General features: G+C 38.7%; 1 protein-coding gene across 11 annotated transcripts in view; it reads left to right on the forward strand.

Annotated features, from left to right (window-relative positions):
• Positions 1–19,022, forward strand: part of SFI1 (SFI1 centrin binding protein) — a 98,072-nt gene that overhangs the window by 34,068 nt on the left and 44,982 nt on the right. For all 11 annotated transcript variants that reach the window (XM_045066474.1, XM_045066441.1, XM_045066598.1 and 8 more), the window contains 3 exons: positions 5,030–5,124; positions 14,875–14,992; positions 17,042–17,144. In XM_045066474.1, the coding sequence (XP_044922409.1) occupies positions 5,030–5,124; positions 14,875–14,992; positions 17,042–17,144 (316 nt within the window). The remainder of the gene's footprint in view (positions 1–5,029; positions 5,125–14,874; positions 14,993–17,041; positions 17,145–19,022) is intronic.

A 19,022-nucleotide genomic window follows, 5' to 3' on the forward strand; every position in this document is an offset into this window, starting at 1 on the left:
TACTTGTGATCTCTGTCTGTCAAATAAATAAATAAAACTTAAAAAAAAAACTTTTTTAGTTCTAATAGAAAGTCTTAGGGTTTATTATTTATTTTAAAAATATTATTTATTTATTTATTGGAGAGAGAGAGAGAGGGAGAGAGAATGAGAGTGAGCACAAGCAGGTAGAAGAGCAGAGGGAGAGAGAGAAGCAGTCTCCCTGCCAAGCAGAGAGCCGAACGTGGGGCGTGAGCCCAACGCAGGGCCCAATCCCAGGACCCTGGGACCATGACCCGAGCCAAACACAGACACCCAACCAACTGAGCCACCCAGGCATTCCAGGAGTTATTCTCTTAACAACTTTCATATATCTTATACAGCAGTGGTAACTATAGGCATCATGTTGTACATTTCATCTCCAGTACTTCTCTATTTTATAATAAGAAGTTTATGCCTTTGACCACTTTCCTCCAGTTCCCTCTCCCTCCCCAGCCTGTGGTACTACAAATATGATCTTTTTCTATAAGTTTTTTGTGTTTGCTTTTAGACTCCACATGTAAGTGAGATCATAGAGTATTTGTCTTTATCTGACTTAGTCATTCAGTATCATGCCTTCAGGGTTCATCCATGTTGTCAAAAATGGCAGGATTTCTTTGCTTTTTATTTCATTGTATGTACATATATATATATATATATATACCACAACTGCATCCATTCACCCATCCGTGGACACTTAGGTACTTATGTTGTTTCCATGTCTTGGCTGTAAATAATGCTGCTATGAACATGGGAGTACAAATACCTTTTCAAGTTAGTGTCTTCATTTATATCAAATATATTCCCAGAAGTGAAATTGCCAGATCATATGGTAGTTCTGCTTTTAAATCAATACTTCTTTTTTTAATTTTTGATTGACATATAATGTATTATTAGCCACAGGGGTACAGGTCTGTGAATCGCTAGGTTTACAGACTTGGTAGTTATACTTTTAATTTTTGTGGATCCTCCATACTGTTTTCCATAGTAGCTACAGCAATTTACAGTCCCACCAACAGTGCACAAGGCTCCCTTTTCTCTGCATTCATGCCAGCATTTGTTATCTCTTGTCTTTTTGATGATGGGACAGCTGTGAGGTGTGAGGTGATGGTTCGTTCTAACAAGTACGAGGTGATAGCTCCTTGTGGTTTTGATTTGTATTTCCCCTATGAAGGGTGATGTTGAGCATCTTTTCATGAACCTGTTGGCCTTTCACATATCCTGTTTGGAAAAATGTCTATATTGAGCTTCTTTGCCTATTTTTTAAAAAGACTTTATTTATTTATTTGACAGACAGAGATCACAAGTAGGCAGAGAGGCAGGCAGAGAGAGAGGGAATCAGGCTCTCTGCTGAGCAGAGAGCCGATGCAGGACCTGATCCCAGGACCCTGGGATCATGACCTGAGCCAAAGGCAGAGGCTTTAACCCAATGAGCCACCCAGGTGCCCCTCTTTGCCTATTTTTTAATTGGAGTATTTGGGGGGTTTTTTGCTCTCAAGTTGTAGGAGTTCTTTATATATTTTGGATATTAATCCTTTATCAAATCTTATGGTTTGCAAATATTTTTTCCCCATTCCATAGGTTATCTTATTCACTTTGTTAATTTGTTTTGCTGTGCAGAAGTTTTTTTGGTTTGGTGGAATCCCATTTGTTTATGTTTGATTTCATTGTTTGTGCTTTGGGTGTGCATATAAAAAAAAATCATTGCTAAGACCCATGTGAAGGAGCTCTTTTTTCCTGTATTTTCTTTCAGGGATTTCATGGTTTCAGGTTATATTTAAGTCTTTAATCCCCTGTGAGTTAATTTTTATGAGTGGTTTAAGATGGGGTCTAGTATCATTCTTTTATATGTGCATATTGAATTTTCACAGCACCATTTTTCGAAAAGATTATCATTTTTCCATTGAGTAGTCTTTGCTCCTTTGTCAAATATTAGTTGACCATTTATACTTGGGTTTATTTCTGGGCTTTTGATTCTGTTCCATTGGTTTGTTTTTATGCCAGTACCATACTGCTTTGATTTTGTAGCTTTATAGTACAGCTTTAAATCAGGAATTGTGATGCTTCCTGCTTTGTTCTTCTTTCTCAGAATTGCTTTGGATATTTTGGGTCTTTTGTGGGTCCATGGAAATTTTTGGATTGTTCTACTTTTGTAGAAAATGCTACTGGAATTTGATAGGATTTACATTGAATCTATAGATGGATTTTGGTAGTATCATTTTAATAATTTTAATAATAACAATTATGTAATTAAATTACATAATCTAATAACATTTTAATAATATTAATTCTTCCTATCCATAAGTATGGGATACCTTTCCATTTATTTGTGTCTTTGATTTCTTTCGTCAGTGTTGTATAGTTTTCAGAATAGAGATCTTTCACCTCCTTGGTTAAATTTATTACAGAGTATTTTATTGTTTTTGATGTTATTATAAATGGAATTGATTTGTCAGATAGTTCACTGTTCGTGTATGGAAATGATACTGATTTCTGTGTGTTAATACTTTATCCTGCCAAGTTTACTGAATTTTTTACTAAATAGTTTTAGGTCTGAGTCTTTAGGGTTTTCTGTATATAAAATCATGTCGTCTACAAATAGAGATAATTTCACTTCCTCCTTTCCAATTCTGATGCCTTTTATTTGTTTTTCTTTCCTGATCTCTTTGACTGAAACTTCAAATACTATGTTGAATAGGAGTGGTGAGAGAGGACACTTTTGTCTTGTTCCTCATCTTAGAAGAAAAACTCTCATCCTTTCTCCTTTGAGTATGATGTTAGCTGTGGGCTTGTCATATATGGCCTTTATTATATTGAGATATGTCTGGTCTATCCATAATTTGTTAAATATCTTTATCATTAATGGTTATTGAGTTTGGTCAAATGCTTTTTCTGTGTCTGTTGAGGTTACCCTATGATTCTTTTTTTTTCATTCTGTTAATGTGATGGATCGCATTGGTTGGAGAAACATTTTGAATCCTATTTCTGTTTTTCTTCAAACTCTTTTTAGAATAAGATCAAAGTCCTAAATTAAACCCAAGCACATGTGCATGTGGGCACACACACACAGAAATACCTCTTTAAGTAGCCATTATATGTTGCTCTTGTTAATGATTTGAATAGGGTTTTCTCTCTGACTCTCACGTATAATTTCTAATTCTGAGAGTGTTGCCATGTTTTTAAAATAATAAGTTGTTTTAAATTTTATTGATTATAGGAGAAAATATGTGTCCGGTATGGGACATTAAGAAAGTAGAAATAGAAAGAAAAAACTAAATCTTGACATTGGTACTCCCAGGGATAAGTAGAGGAAAAAGTAAAAATTAGAATTATGTCAAATACACATTTTATACCTTTTTTATGCAGTAAAAATTAATGTATCTTACACATTGCATCTTTTAAAAATAGTACTCTCATAATCACTTCTTTATTTAGGTTCTTTGGGTCAGGGTTTCTGATTTGTGAATATTTCAGATAAAATAAAGACAATGTTGAATCATTCTAATAAGCTTATAGAGTACGAAATCAAGTCTTACGGGGCAACTGCCTTTGGCTTAAGTCATGATCCCAGAGTCCTGGGATTGAGGCCTGGATCAGGCTTCCTGCTCAGTGGGAAGCCTGCTTCTCCCTCTCCCACTCCCCTTGCATGAGTTCGCTCTCTTGCTGCGCTGGTCTCAAATAAATAAGTAAAATCTTAAGAAAAAAGAAATCAAGTCTTAGGAAATGGGATAGAAAATACGGAGGGACTGACAGTCTTAATGTGTATAGTGTATGTATTGAGAAGGAAAAGACAAAGGACGAGTGTCATTGACCATGTTTAGTGCAGAAGAGAGGTAATGTTTTATATTAATAATGTGGATGATTACGGTGATAAAGGTATGACTGTCACTCCAAATGTCACAGCTTTGTGATGCTGAAGATGAAGTTATTCTCATATAACTCAAAGACTATTTTTTTTCTTAGTGATTTTTTTTAAAGATTTTATTTATTTATTTGACAGAGAGATCACAAGTAGATGGAGAGGCAGACAGAGAGAGAGAGATAGAGAGAGAGGGAAGTGGGCTCCCTGCTGAGCAGAGACCCCCCCCCCCCCATGCAGGTCTCAATCCCAGGACCCTGAGATCATGACCTGAGCCGAAGGCAGCAGCTTAACCCACTGAGCCACCCAGGCGCCCCTCTTAGTGATACTTTAAGTAAGGTAAGGAGAATGTGAAGTTATTCACATATAATTCAAAGTCTGTTTTTCCTTACTGATACTATAAGGTGAGGAGAACGACTCTCCATCAAGGAGAATAAGTTTTACTGTGACTATGGGAAATAAAATTTTAGCTTAAGATACAGATATGTGGGATGCCTGGGTGGCTCAGTGGGTTAAGCCTCTGCCTTCAGCTCGGGTCATGATCTCAGGGTTCTAGAATCGAGCCCTGCATAGGGCTCTCTGCTTCTTGGGGAGCCTGCTTCCCCCACCCCCCGCCTTCCTCTCTGCCTACTTGTGATCTCTGTCTGTCAAATAAATAAAATCTTCTAAAAAAGTTAAAAAGATATAGATACGGCTTTTTTGTATTAGAAGTATCCGTGTTACTTTCTGAGTACAGAATGGACTGGGATTATTGAATTAGGAGTTTTGTTTGTTTGTTTGTTTTAAAGATCGTATTTATTTATTTATTTGTCAGAGAGAGAGAGAGAGCATAAGCAGGCTAGAGGCAGAGAGAGAAGCAGGGTTCCCCACTGAGCAAGGAGTCCAATGTGGATTTGATCCCAGAACCCTGGGATCATGACCTGAGCTGAAGGTAGCAGCTTAACCAACTAAGCCACCCAGGCGTCCCAAGAGTTTTTTTGGTTTAAAGAAATGCCACTTGGGGCACCTGAGTAGCTCAGTGTGTGGAGGATGCGACTCTTGATCTCAGGGTTGTGAGTTCATGCCCCATATTGGGTATAGAGATTATAAATAAATAAACAAATAAATAAATAAACATTTTAAAAAATGTTTTACTTTTTTTTTCCCCCTCCTCAGATATTACTTGTACAACCTGATGTTCCAGACCTGGAGGACCTACGTGCATCAGCAGCATGAGATGAGGATCAAGTACATTAGAGCTAAGAATCATGGTGAGAAAAGGAAGTACATGTTTAAAGAAAATGCCTTCATTTATATGATTTTCTTATATGAAGACTTAAGTTTTTGAGAGCAGTTTTACTTAGTTCATAGCACAAAATTAAGGGGCAGATAGAGTGATTACCCATATACCTCTTCCACCAAACATTCCTAGTCTCTCCCACTATCAACATCACTCACCAAGTGGTACGTTTGTTACAGTGAACCCACATCAACACATCACAATTACTCAAAGTCCATAGTTTATACTAGGGCTCACTCTTAGTGTTGCCCCCCCCTTTTTTAAAAAAAGATTTTATTTATTTATTTGACAGAGAGATCACAGGTAGGCAGAGAGGCAGGCAGAGAGAGAGGAGGCGGCAGGCTCCCTGCCGAGCAGAGAGCCCGATGCAGGGCTCGATTCCAGGACCCAGGGGTCATGACCTGAGCTGAAGGCAGAGGCTTAACCCACTGAGCCACCCAGGCACCCCAGTGTTGTCCCTTTTATACACATGTATTGATCATTATGGTATCATGCAGAGTATTTTCAGTGCTCTAAAAATCTTCTGTGCTCTACCTGGTTAGCTCATCTCCTCCCCTTGGCAACTTTTTTTTTTAAAGATTTATTTATTTGGGCGCCTGGGTGGCTCAGTGGGTTAAGCCTCTGCCTTCAGCTCAGGTCATGATCTCAGGGTCGTGGGAACGAGGCCCACATCGGGCTCTCTGCTCAGCGGGGAGCCTGCTTTCTCCTCTATGCCTGCCTCTGCCTCTCTGCATACTTGTGATCTCTCTCTCTCTGTTTCAAATAAATAAAAATAAAATCTTAAAAAGAAAAAAAAGATTGATTTATTTGAGAGAGAGAACATGAATGGGAGGGGCAGAAGAAGAGGGAGAAAGAATCTCAAGCAGACTCCATGCAAAGCATGGAGCCCAATGTGTGGGGCTCGATCCCACAACCCCGAGATCATGGCCTGAGCCAAAACCTAGAGTTGGATGATCATCCGACATACCATCTAGGTGTCCATCCAAGCACCCATCTTCCCTGTGCCCAGCAACTTTTTACTGTCTTCATAGTTTTGCCTTTTCTGGAATGTCATATGATTGAAATCATATAGTATATAGCCCTTTCAGATTGGCTTCTTTTGCTTAGTAATTGCACTTAAGTTTCCTCCTTATCTTTTATGGTTTGATAGTTCATTTCTTTTTAGTGCTGAATAATATTCCCTTGTCTGGATGTACCACAAATTCTTTATCCATTTCTGAGAAGGACATCTTGGTTGCTTCTAAATTTTTGCCGTTACAAATAAAACTTTCTATGTGCAGGTTTTTGTATGGACATAAGTTTTCATCTCCTTTGGATAAATACCAAGGATTGCAATTGCTGGATCATATGATAAGAGTATGTTTAGTATTGTAAGAAACTGCCGAACTGTCTACCAGTGTGCACTCAGCACAGAGTCTTTGGCACCTACATCTCATTTAAGCATGATTTCTGTGAAGTGGCTCTTCTTGCCCTCCCACAGCACCTGGGGTGGTCGTCTGTCTAGCTATCATGTGTCAAGTTGTAGTGCTCACTTCTAGTCTTGTTTGTCCAGGTTGCCCTTTAGTGATCTTGTGGCCAATTTAGCTCTGGTCAATATCTGGTTCCTCTGTGAGTTGAGTCCAGAGACCCATATTGGGAGTCTAAGAGAAAAAGACACTGAGTTTCAGAATGATGGTTCCGCCTGCATTAGCAGTTATCTCATACCCATTTCACGTGAATTCTTTGCAGCCACCTCAAACTCAGCAAGTTACAAATAAAACTTAACTGCCCCACATTTAGATCTGCTTTTTCTCCTACTTTTCCTAGCTAAGTGAGAAACCTTACTGAGGCATGGCCTATCCATTCCTCATGCCTCATGTCATTTATTTATCTGTGTTTATAATATGGCTCTCCGACGTGTCACTTGCATTCATCTTTTCTTCACTACTGTCCGATTCATCCTCTCCTTTCCCCCAAAGTTTTATAAGTTCCTCTTCCTTCATCTCTCTGCATTTATTTTCTTCCCCTTCTTATTGTCCACATGGCTATAATAGTGGTAAGATATAGGTAAGATCATGTCACTCCTGGGCATATAAGTTCGTTTGGCTCCTCTTTGCTAATAAAGTCAGCACTCCTTGGTATAGCATACAAGGTATTCACCTTTTCTCTTCTATACCTTCCATACACCATATGCCCTTGCCACACTGTATACGTACTTTGATACCTTTCCGTGTTTGCCCCTGCAGTTCTTCCAGCGGGTCCATTTCAAGTATCATCTTCCCCATGTAGTGTTCCCTTCTCTCCCATGGGTTCTTCCTTCCCTTGTCTATTTTCCCAAAATGTGAGAAGCTGTTCCTGAGGTAGGTGCATTGTTTCAGTATTTAGCTGGTAAGTTGCTTATGTTGTGTTGTGTCCTTCTGAATTTATTCAAAGTAAGAATCACTCTTTTTGGTATGCAGTTCTTTGAGTTTTGAGGAATGCATAGCTGTGTAGCCACCGCCACAATCAAGTGACAGAAAATTCCATTACTCCTGACCTTGTGCTAACCTTCTGTGACACCTTCCCTCCTCACTTGATTCCTGGCAACCACTGATCAGTTATCACCATAGACTTTCCTTTTCTAGAAGGCCCTATAAAGGGAAGCATTTAGTAGGTAGTATTTTGACGCTGCTTTCTTTCAACTTAGCATAATGCATTGGATATTCATCTGAGTTGTTGCATGTTTCAGTAGTTAGTTCCTTTATATTGCTGAGTAGTATTCTGTATACTGCATAGTAGGTGTGTATGACAGTTTGTTTATCCATTCCCTGATTGAAGGACATCTGAGTTGTTTCCATTTTAGACAACTATGAATTATAAATCATAAATATTTGTGTATAGTTTCATATGTGAATACTTTTCTTGGGTAGATTATCTAGGCATAATTATCTAGTGTGATTAGTGTAAGATTGCTGGGATCTTACAGTAGGTGTATATTTAACTTTATAAGAAGCTGCCAAACTGTTTTCCAAATGGTACTGATTGTACCATTTTGCATTCCTACCAGCAATTTATGAGAGTTCTACTTATTTTGCATCTTACCAGCACTTGGTATTAACATTTTTTTAAAAAGATTTTATTTATTTATTTGACAGAGATCACAAGTAGGCAGAGAGGCAGGCAGAGAGAGAGGAGAAAGCAGGCTCCTTGTTGAGCAGAGAACTCCATGCGGGGCTTGATCCCAGGACCCTGAGACCATGACCTGAGCTGAAGGCAGAGGCTTAACCCACTGAGCCACCCAGGCGTCCCTGGTATTAACATTTAAAATAAAATTTTAACTATACAGATAGGTGTGTGGAAATATTTCATTTAGGCTGTAATTTGTGTTTAACGATTAATGATGTTGAATATCTTTTCCTATGCTTACTTGCTTTTTATATCTCTTTTTGGTGAAGAGTCTATTCAAGATCTTTTGTCCTTTTAAATTGGTTTCTTGTCCCTTTAAATTGGTTCCTTTTAAAATTATTTTCTTGTTGAATTTTGTTAAAAACATGTTCTGATTACTACAAGTCTTTTGTGAAAAGCATGATTGGCAAATACTTTCTTCCAGAATGTGGCTTGTTTTTTCATTCTCTCTCTCTCTTTGTCTTTTCATTCTCTTAACAGTGTCTTTGCAGATCAAAAATTTTTAATTTGAATAAAACCCAATTTTTTTAATAGATTATTTTTGATACTATAGGAACTCCACCTGCTTCAAAATCACAAAGATTTTTTCCAATGTTTTCCAACCTTGCTAAGTTCATTAGTTATAGAAGCTTTTTTGTAGAGTCCATGGGATTTTTTAAAAAAGATTTTATTTATTTATTTGACAAAGAGAGGTCACAAATAGGCAGAGAGGCAGGCAGAGAGAGAAAGGGAGGGAAGCAGGCTCCCTGCTGAGCAGAGAGCCCCATGTGGGACTCAGTCCCAGGACCCTGAGATCATGACCTGAGCCCCAGGCAGGGGCTTAACCCACTGAATGACCCAGGCACCTGTCCATGGGATTTTTTTAAAAAGATTTTATTTATTTATTTGAGGAGAGTGAGCACAAGAAAGCACAGGCTGGGAGAAGGGCAGAGGGAGACTCCCTGTAGGACCTTGGGATCATGACCTGAGCCAAAGGTAGACACTTAACTCACGCTGTGGGATTTTCTGTGCAGATAGTTAAGTGATATATGAACAGAGATCGTTTTTTCCTTCCTTTGCAGATTATTTTTATTACATTGGCTAGAGCTTCTAATAGAGTAGGAGTGGTCAGAATGGACATCCTTGCCTTGTTCCTGATCTTAAAGGAAAAGCATTCAGTGTTTAATCATTAAATATGTTGTTAGCTGTATGTTTTATATAGATGTCCTTTGTCAGGTTATGTTCTGTGCCTGGTTTTCTGAGTATTTTTATCAGTAAGAGGCATTCAATTTTGTCAAATGATTTTTTCCAGTATCTATTGAGATGATCCACTGCTCTTCCTTTTTAGTCCATTAATACGGTGAAACAGAGCAATTTTCAGATTTTGAACCAGCCTTATATTCCTCAGATTAATGCCATTCTTCATATATTGCTAGGTTCAATTTGCTAACTTTTTGTTTAGGATTTTTACATCTGTGTTCTTGAGGATATTGGCCTGTACTTTTCTCTTGTTATAATGTCTTTATCTGGGCACCTGGGTGGCTCAGTTGGTTGGGCGACTGCCTTCGGCTCAGGTCATGATCCTGGAGTCCCGGGATCGAGTCCCGCATCGGGCTCCCAGCTCCATGGGGGGCCTGCTTCTCTCTCTGACCTTCTCCTCACTCATACTCTCTCTCACTGTCTCTCTCTCAAATAAATAAATAAAATATTTAAAAAAAAAAAAAAGAAAGAAAGAAAGAAAGAAAAAGACTTTCTTTTAAAAAAAAAAAAATAATGTCTTTGTCTGATTTTGGTTTGGGGTAATACTGGCTTCATAGAATGAGTTAGGGAGTGTTTCATTGTATTCTATTTTCTAAAAAGGATTTGTAGAATTCATAGTATTTCTTTCTTAAATATTTGATAAAATTCTCTAGTGAATTCATCTGGGTCTGGAGTTTTCTTTTGTTGAAGAAGTTTGAACTTTGAATTCAAGTTTTTGAGTAGATGTAAGACTGTTTAGGTTACCTGTTCTTTCTTGAATGAGTTTTGGTAATTTGTTTTTCAAGGAATTGGTCCATTCTATTTTATTTTATTTCATTTTTTAAAAAGATTTTTATTTATTTATTTGACAGACAGAAATCACAAGTAGGCAGAAAGGCAGACAGAGAGTGGGGGGAAGCAGGCTCCCTGCTGAGCAGAGAGCCCAATGCAGTGCTTGATCCCAGGACCCTGAGATTATGACCTAAGCTGAAGGCAGAGGCTTAACCCACTGAGCCACCCAAGCACCCCGGAATTGGTCCATTTTAAATATGTTGTTGGATTTATGGTATAGAGTCATTTGAAGTATTTATTCCATTATTATAATATTAATGTTTGCAGGATTTGTAGTGATAGCTCCTCTCATTCATAATATTGACCATTTATGTCTTTAGCCTTCAGTTTTTTTAAGTGTGGCTAGAACTTTATCAGTTTTATCTACCTTGTCAAATAACCAGTTTCTATATTCGTTTTCTGTTGATCTTCTGTTTTTAAGTTCCTTGATTTTTGTTCCTGTTTTTATATTCTCTCACTTCTGCAAGGTTTGGTTTTAATTTGCTCTTTTCTTTTCTAGTTTCTTAAGATGCAAGCTGAGATTGATTTGAGGCCTTTCCTTTGTTCTAACACAAACATTTACTGTAATTAAGTTACCTTTAAGCACAGCTTTAACTGCACCCCTCTGATTTTAATATTTATAATTCTGCTTCATTCAGTGAGAAAAGTTTTCTTTCCTTTTTTTTTTTTTTAAGATTTTATTTATTTATTGCCCAGAGAGAGAAAGAGGGAGAGAGCAAGAGAGCACACAAGTAGGGGGAGTGGCAGGTAGAGGGAGAATCAGACTCCCTGCTGAGCAGGGAGTTTTCTAATTTCCATTCCTTTTTTACCCACAGATTATCTAGAAGTGTGTTTAGTCCTATATTGGGGACTTTGTAATATCTATCTATGTTTATAGTAATAGTTCAAAATATTTTTATTAATTTTCTAGTTTACCCCAATAGGAATGAGAGAACAGACTTAGTATGATTTCAGTTCTATTAAATTTGTTAAGGTTTTTTAAATTTATTTCAGGAATAGGCATTTTGCTATCTTATATTACTATTTGCAGTTATAATAAATAAAGCTATATTATGGAGTAGAAAGAAAAATCATTTGAATTCTTCAGGTAAAAGGAGTTCTTTCTGGGGGTGCCTGGGTGGTGCAGTCTGTTAAGTGTCCAACTCTTCGTTGTGGCTCAGGTTGTGATCTCAGGGTCATGAGAGGGTCGAGTCTGCTTAAGACTGTCCACCCCGCCCCCCCCCCCAATGCTTGTGTGTGTGTGCATGCGTGGGCACTCTCTCTCTCTCTCTCTCAAATAAATATTTTTTAAAAAGAAGAGTTCTTTCTGATGTATGACAATTGTTTCACGCCATGCCCACTGACCTCAGGGAGCGTCAGTTCATTCTTGCACTGTTTTTTTCAATTTAAATTTTTTAAATTCAGTTAATTAATACAGTGTATTAATTAGTTTCAGAGGTAGAGTTCAGTGATTCATCAGCTGTATATAACACCTAGTGCTCATTATATCACATGCCCTCCTTAATGCCCATCACCCACTTACCCCATCACCCCACTCATCTCCCCTCCAGCAACCCTCAGTTTGTTTTCTATGGTTAAGAGTCTCTTCCAGTTTCTCTCCCTCTCTGATTTCGTCTTGTTTTACGCCCCCCTTCCTCTGTGTTCCTCTGTTTTGTTTCTTAAATTCTCCATATGAGTGAAATTATATCATAATTGTCTTTCTCTATTAACTCATTTCCTTAGCACAATACCCTCTGGTTCCATCTACATCATTGCAAATGGCAAGATTTCATTTTTTGATGGCTGAATAATATTCCATTGTGTATATATATACATCACATTTTCTTGTTTTTTTTTTTTAAAGATTTTATTTATTTATTTGGCAGAGATCACAAGCAGGCAGAGAGGCAGGCAGAGAGAGAGAGAGAGGAGGAAGCAGGCTCCCTGCAGAGCAGAGAGCCTGACGCGGGGCTCGATCCAAGGAACCTGGGATCATGACCCAAGCCAAAGGCAGAGGCTTTAACCCACTGAGCCACCCAGTCGCCCCTATATATACCACATTTTCTTTAGCCATTCATCTGTCAATGGACATCTGGACTCTTTCCAGCTATTATGGACACTGCTGCTTTAACATTGAGGTGCAGGTGCTCCTTTGGATCACTACATTTGTATCTTTGGGATAAATACCTAGTAGTGCAGTTGTTGGGTCATAGGGTAGCTCTATTTTTAACTTTTTAAGGAACCTCCATACTGGTTTCCAGAGTGGCTGCAATAGCTTGCATTCCTACCAGCAGTATAAGAGGTTTCTCCTTCCTCTACATCCTGGCCAACACTTGTTGTTTCCTGACTTGTTAATTTTAGCCATTCTGACTGGTGTGAGGTGGTATCTCATTGTGGTTTTGATTTTTACTTATTCCCTAATGCTGAGTGATGTGGAGCATTTTTTCATGTGTCTGCTGGCCAGTTGTATGTCTTCTTTGGAGAAATGTCTGTTCTTATCTTTTGCCCATTTCTTTATTGGATTACTTGTTCTTTGGGTGTTCAGTTTGTTAAGTTCTTTATAGATTCTGGATACTAACCCTTTATCTGAAACATATGCAAATATCTTTTCCCATTCTGTAAGTTGTCTTTTGGTTTTGTTGACTATTTCCTGTGCTGTGCTAATGCTTTTTATCTTGATGAAGTCCTGATAGCCCATTTTTGCCTTTATTTCCCTTGTCTTTGGAGACATATCTAGCTAGAAGTTGCTGCGGCCGTGGTCAAAGAGATTGCTGCTTGTGTTCTCTTCCAGGATTTTGTTGGATTACTGACTCATGTTTAGGTTTTCCATCCATTTTGAGTATATTTTTGTGTATGATGTAAGAAAATGGTCCGGTTTCATTCTTCTACATGTGGCTGCCCATTTTTCCCAACACCATTTATTGAAAAGACTGTTTTTTCCATTGGATAGTCTTTCCTGCTTTGTTGAAGATTAGTTGATCATAGAGCTGAGGATCCATTTCTTATTTCTTTGTTTTGTTCCTTTGATCTATATGTATGTTTTTGTGCCAGCACAAAGCTAGATTACAGCTTTGTAGTAGAGCTTGAAGTCTGGGATTGTGATGCTTCCAACATTGGTTTTCTTTTTCAACTTTCCTTTGGCTATTCAGGGTCTTTCTGGTTCCATACAAATTTTAGGATTATTTGTTCCAGCTCTGTGAAAAATGTTGATGGTATTTTGATAGGGATTGCATTGAATGTATATATTGCTCTGGGAAGCATAGACAGTTTAACAATATTTGTTCTTCTAATCCATGACCATGAAATGTTTTTCCATTTCTTTGTGTCTTCCTCAATTTCTTTCATGAGTGTTCTATAGTTTTCAGTCACTCTTGTACTGTTAGATAAAAAGTAGCAAGTACTTTCAGGCCTTAGGGAAGTGTGGTTCTCAGATTGTCCAGAATCAGGGCAGAGAACATTAATGCAGATTCTTGGGTACCACCCTCAGAAAAATAATAGCTTGTATTTATTGGAGACACTTTTTATCAATGACCTCATTTACTCTTGGCAAATACACCTTTAAGGAAGGTGCCATTTTGGAGATATGGAACTTCTGTGAGGTTACTGAGCTCAGTGACAAGTTCATATTAAAACCTGGTTTGTCTCACTCAGGAACCCAAATTCTAAACCACAACAGCATTGCCCAAGGGGCCTGAGGAAGCTACATGTTAAGTTCTACATGTTTTGACTTGACTTGTCAATTGCTATGAAATATAAATATAGTTCTTATCCTGCTAATCACATTTTGGAGAATCTCCTGAAAATGGTTGACATAATTTTGCTTTCTCCTTTTTGTTGTAAAAAGAACAGAAATTTATTTCATTAGTGAAATCTTTGATAATGAAAATGGAATTTACTGTAAAGGGAGACCTATGGACCTTTGCAGTTCCCATATCTAGTAAAGTCTCTTTTCTCCAGGATCATTACTGGTCCCTATTATTCTATTTTTCAAGCAGATATAGACGGTATCGCCTTCTTTTTTCTTGCTTACTCTACTTTACAGTTATCGTTTCAAACAGTAAGTTTTATGACGTGATTTCTTCTTCTCCTTTAACTTTGTACTGTGTAAAATCTCAAATATCTACAAAATTAAAAAATGGAGTAATGAACCTCCATGTACCTGTCATCCAGCTTCAGCAGTTACCAACTCAGACCAGTCTCACTTCTCTGCTTTTTATTATTTGTTAATTATTATAGAACATATCTCTAAAAATAAGGGCTTTAAAACAAAAGATTTCTGAACAGTGCAGTATATTGATTTTCCTGTTTTATAAATGTCATCCCTCATAGAGCCATTCTTCATGTGTGTTTGCATCCTTATTTATTTGGTAGAGCTTCAGAACTTTTCCACCAGGGGGCACTTGAAGTCTGGAGGAATTTAGATCTTCGGAAGGAGGGATGAATACAGAATGCCCATGAGCTTTTTTCATAACCCAGAGTAATGTATCTCTCCCTACTCCTTTTTTAAAAATCTTTTTGGTGCATCTAGATGCAAGGCAAAAGATGCGGCAGGCCTGGAAGTCGTGGCTGATCTACGTCGTTTTTCGTAGAACCAAACTTCAGATGCAGACCACCGCCCGTGAGTTTAGGCAGCGGAGTATTTTGTGGTGAGTGCGCTCCTTCGCCCTACAGATTAGTAGCCATCATCTTACCTTAGCCTTGTCTCACGAAGCATAAAAACCCACCTTAAAAACAAACAGTGCTTCAGACATAATTGATGCTTAATAAGTATTTATTGACAACTTGTTCAACTGTACAATCAGAAGTAACACTGAGTACTCGCTGTGTTCTAAACCTGTGTTGAGTTTGTGTGTGTTAATTTTTCTAATGTAAATTCTCATATAATCGTCACCGTAAACTAAACTAAATACTGTTTTTTTGAAGATGAAGATACATACGAGTCTCAGAAAGGTTGAGTAACTTGCCCAAGCTCATATAAGCTGTATTCGGCAAAATAGGGCTCGCCTACCCATCTATCTGATGCCAGAGCCCATGCCCTTAACTGCCCTGCCCAGCCTTTCATCAGCTCTGTGCACACTTAGGAGGGACATGAGTTAGATGACTTCGAGAGCCAGACATGTGTAACAATGAGCTACTTTACAATGGGACTGATCCCGCTGCGCGTTACCTCTGGTGGTCCTTTGGTGTTCTCATTGGCAGCATATTAAAATCTCAAAAGAGCTAGATCCTTTATTTAGTATGGAAAAGTGCAGAAACTTTGACTTTAGACCGTTAGACTGACACGGTCAAATCCATGTCAATGCAGTATTGGGTCCTTTCACCTCTCCACAGTTCAGGTGTGAGACAGGCTCACCAGTAAGTGTCTTTCAGGATTGTCATGGGAAATAAATATGGTAATATCTAAAGTATTTAACACAGTGTCCAGAACATCAGTACACCTAAAAATCTTTATTTTAAATACCTTATTTAAAATTTATTTGGCGGGACGCCTGGGTGGCTCAGTTGGTTGGGCCGCTGCCTTCGGCTCAGGTCATGATCCCAGCGTCCTGGGATCGAGTCCCACAACAGGCTCCTTGCTCCGCGGGGAGCCTGCTTCTCCCTCTGACTCTGCCTTCCACTCTGTCTGCCTGTGCTCGCTCTCGCTCGCTCTCTCTCTGACAAATAAATAAATAAAATCTTGAAAAAAAAAAAGTGGCAATTGGAGCACCACTAGCATATTCCACACTATCCTGGATGCCTTAAAAAAAAAAATTTATTTGGCAAATTTTTAAAAAGATATTTATTAGAGGGAGAGTGAACATGAGTTGGGACAGAGGGGCAGAGAAGAGAGGAAGGAACAGATTCCCTGCTGAACAGGGAGCCCAACTTGGGGGGGGGGGGCTCGATCCCAGGATCCTGAGATCATGACTTAAGCTGAAATCAAGAGTCACACGCTTAACCGACCAAACCATCCAGGCATCCTGGCAAATATTTTTAAATGCTTAGTAAGTATGCATTTCTATGAGAGCCTGTGGGAGATATTTTTACATAATTTTATTTATTCAATGTGTATTTTTTGGGAGCTTAAAATTTCCTAGTACTATGCTGGGTGCTGGGGCTGCACCCAGGGAACTTGTAATTCTCTAAATGCTTAAAAAAATAAGTAGTAATGCAAGATTGTTTGAGATTTTGAAGTGAGTGATGCAGCTATGCCTCGCCCGGATTGGGAGGACTGGAAGATTTTCCTAGGTTAGAGTAACTGAGCAAAGTGAGTGTTTCTGTGGGGAAAAAAAAAAAAGTTGCAAACTCTCATTTCCTCACTACTATTTTCCTACAGCTAATTAGAAAATAAGCAGAAAAGAAGCCAAGATTAGAAATCTAAAAGCCATGTTTTTTGCAGATTATTCTGCAAAATCTCCTCTTTTTTTAATGTTGGCAGTAATTTATAAATACATTTTTCAAACCTGTTCCAAATAGAGCATGTCTGTAGTTTCTAAGGCTGGAACCCTAGGAACCATCAGTTTCCAACCCTTAACTGGCTATTCTAGATCTACTTCTCTATTTTTTTTTTTTCCCCAACGGTGGTTCCAACAGATGTCAGTCAAGATGACTGGCACAGAGAGCGATAGGGACTTGAGCCGAGGGTCCTTCGCTGCCCTTCTGTTTTCTGGGTGGCTTATTTTGACTGGTTCCATCTTTGATTTGCTCTTTGGCAGGCTGTGGTGGAGCCAGTGGAGGCAGCAACTGGGACAGGTGCGTGTGGGCCACGCCCTGCTCGCATCAGCTGTGAAGCACAGGGCCCTGAGCCTCCAGCTGCAGGTGAGTGCAGCCGACTGCGGTTTTGGTATATTCTGTCCATGTTGTCAAGCCCTACACCCACGGAGGGTGGGGTTGGACTCCCAAGCAGAGGGCTGGCCGTCATACTGCTGCCTCTGTCCTGGGCCCTCCCTGCAGCAAAGGGAGCTGGGCAGGGGGTGGAGGGCAGAAGCAACACAGAAGGCTGGGGTTCAGTTGGTTTGCACAGTGTCTGTTGGTCATGGTGCTGGGAAGGGATTTATGAATTAGTTATAAATATGATTAAAGAAAGAGCAGTATATTCTTTATTTCCTTGTTACTGTTTTCCTGCAGCAAGTTGGAAGATAATAGGGCAGAAAAGAAACTAAGACAATAAAGAAAACCTGGCTGCTAAATATAATTTTGCTTATATTAGAGGAAGCCACTAGCTTTTGGTCAGTAATAAAGGCCTAACATCTGTACCAAGACGATGCTGTAGTGAAACTTTCTTATGACCTTTGATAGACTGAGTTTCTGTCACTTTTGGGATCTTCTGGGTATTCTGGATCTGCCAAGTCATTTATAGAGAATATAACAGGAAATATGGGAAAAAAAAAAAAAGGGAAGTGTCTGTTACTATACTAAGAGTAAATCTCTTTTTAATCTGATAACATGTTGCATAGGCTATGTGAACGTATGCAGTATGTAGAAATCACATGCAATTCACATATGCAATCATCTAGGCTAGGGGTCCACAGACTGGCCCGTAGGTCATATTTGGCGTGCTGTCTGTTGTTATAAATAAAATTTTATTGGGATACAGTTGTACCTGTTCATTTATGTATTGTCCAATGCGGCTTTTAGGCTACAAGGGCAGAGTTGAATAGTTCCCACAGAGAGACCATGTGGTGTGCAAAGGCTAAAATCTAACTTTTAAGAAAAGAAGTTGCTGACCTCTGAACTCATGAGGTCTTCAGAGGTAATAAGAGGCAAGGAAATAAGATATTTTTTGACAGTGATAATAACAGTAACAAGAACAGCAGCAGTGGCAAATAGCATTTGTGGTGGTCTGACTTAACCCTAGGTGTTAGACTAAGGGCTTTACATGCATTATCTCAATTAGTTTTCATAATTCTTTTTTTTCTTTAGTTTTTGGGTTTTTTTTTTTTAGTAATCTCTACACCCAATGTGGGGCTCAAACTCATGACCCTGAGCTCAAGGGTTGCATGCTTTTCTGACTGGGCCAGCCAGATGCCTCTCAGTTATTTTTTAAAGTCCCATATTACTATTATGGAAACTAAGGAGGTTAAATAACTTGAATGCAAGTCAGACACCTGGCAAAGGTCAGATCCAGGGTTTAAATCCAAGCAGCCTGACAGCTGCAGAACCATTCTTTTACCCATCCTGCTGGATTGTCCTTAATAGATTTGTGATCTCAGGAAGGAGAGGAAACTGACAAATGTGAAAATGCCATCAACATGGAAACATAGACTGATTTTCTGTTCCTGGGGGACTACAACTGTGTGAGTGTTCTTTCTTTCAAAGAGCCACTCTGAGGGCCTGTAAATTCTTTCTGTTGGTGCTACTATATCTTAGAACACTTTCAGAATTCCCTTTGGACTGATGTTTTCAAAGCTTGCTACAGATTTGATTGAATATTTTTAGTGATAGAAGGTTTTCATGGTTAGCAGTTGGATTTAACATATAAAACAGCCAGGAGTCACTTAGAATCAAATCCAGTGAAAAATGTGAGTGATCAAGATTATACTGATGTGGACCAAAAGCTGTGCAAGACTCTAAGACCAAATTATATTGTGTGGATTTTGAGCAATAGTGCCTTGTGTCTAATAAGTACCATACAGCTTACCAAGAAGGTCCGCTTAAGGCATTTCTTTGAACCCTCAAAACATCTCTGAACTAGAC

The sequence above is a fragment of the Mustela putorius genome, unplaced genomic scaffold (genome assembly GCF_011764305.1).
Source record: "Mustela putorius furo isolate JIRA1106 unplaced genomic scaffold, ASM1176430v1.1 tig00000081_pilon_pilon_pilon, whole genome shotgun sequence".
Taxonomy (NCBI): Eukaryota; Metazoa; Chordata; class Mammalia; order Carnivora; family Mustelidae; genus Mustela; species Mustela putorius.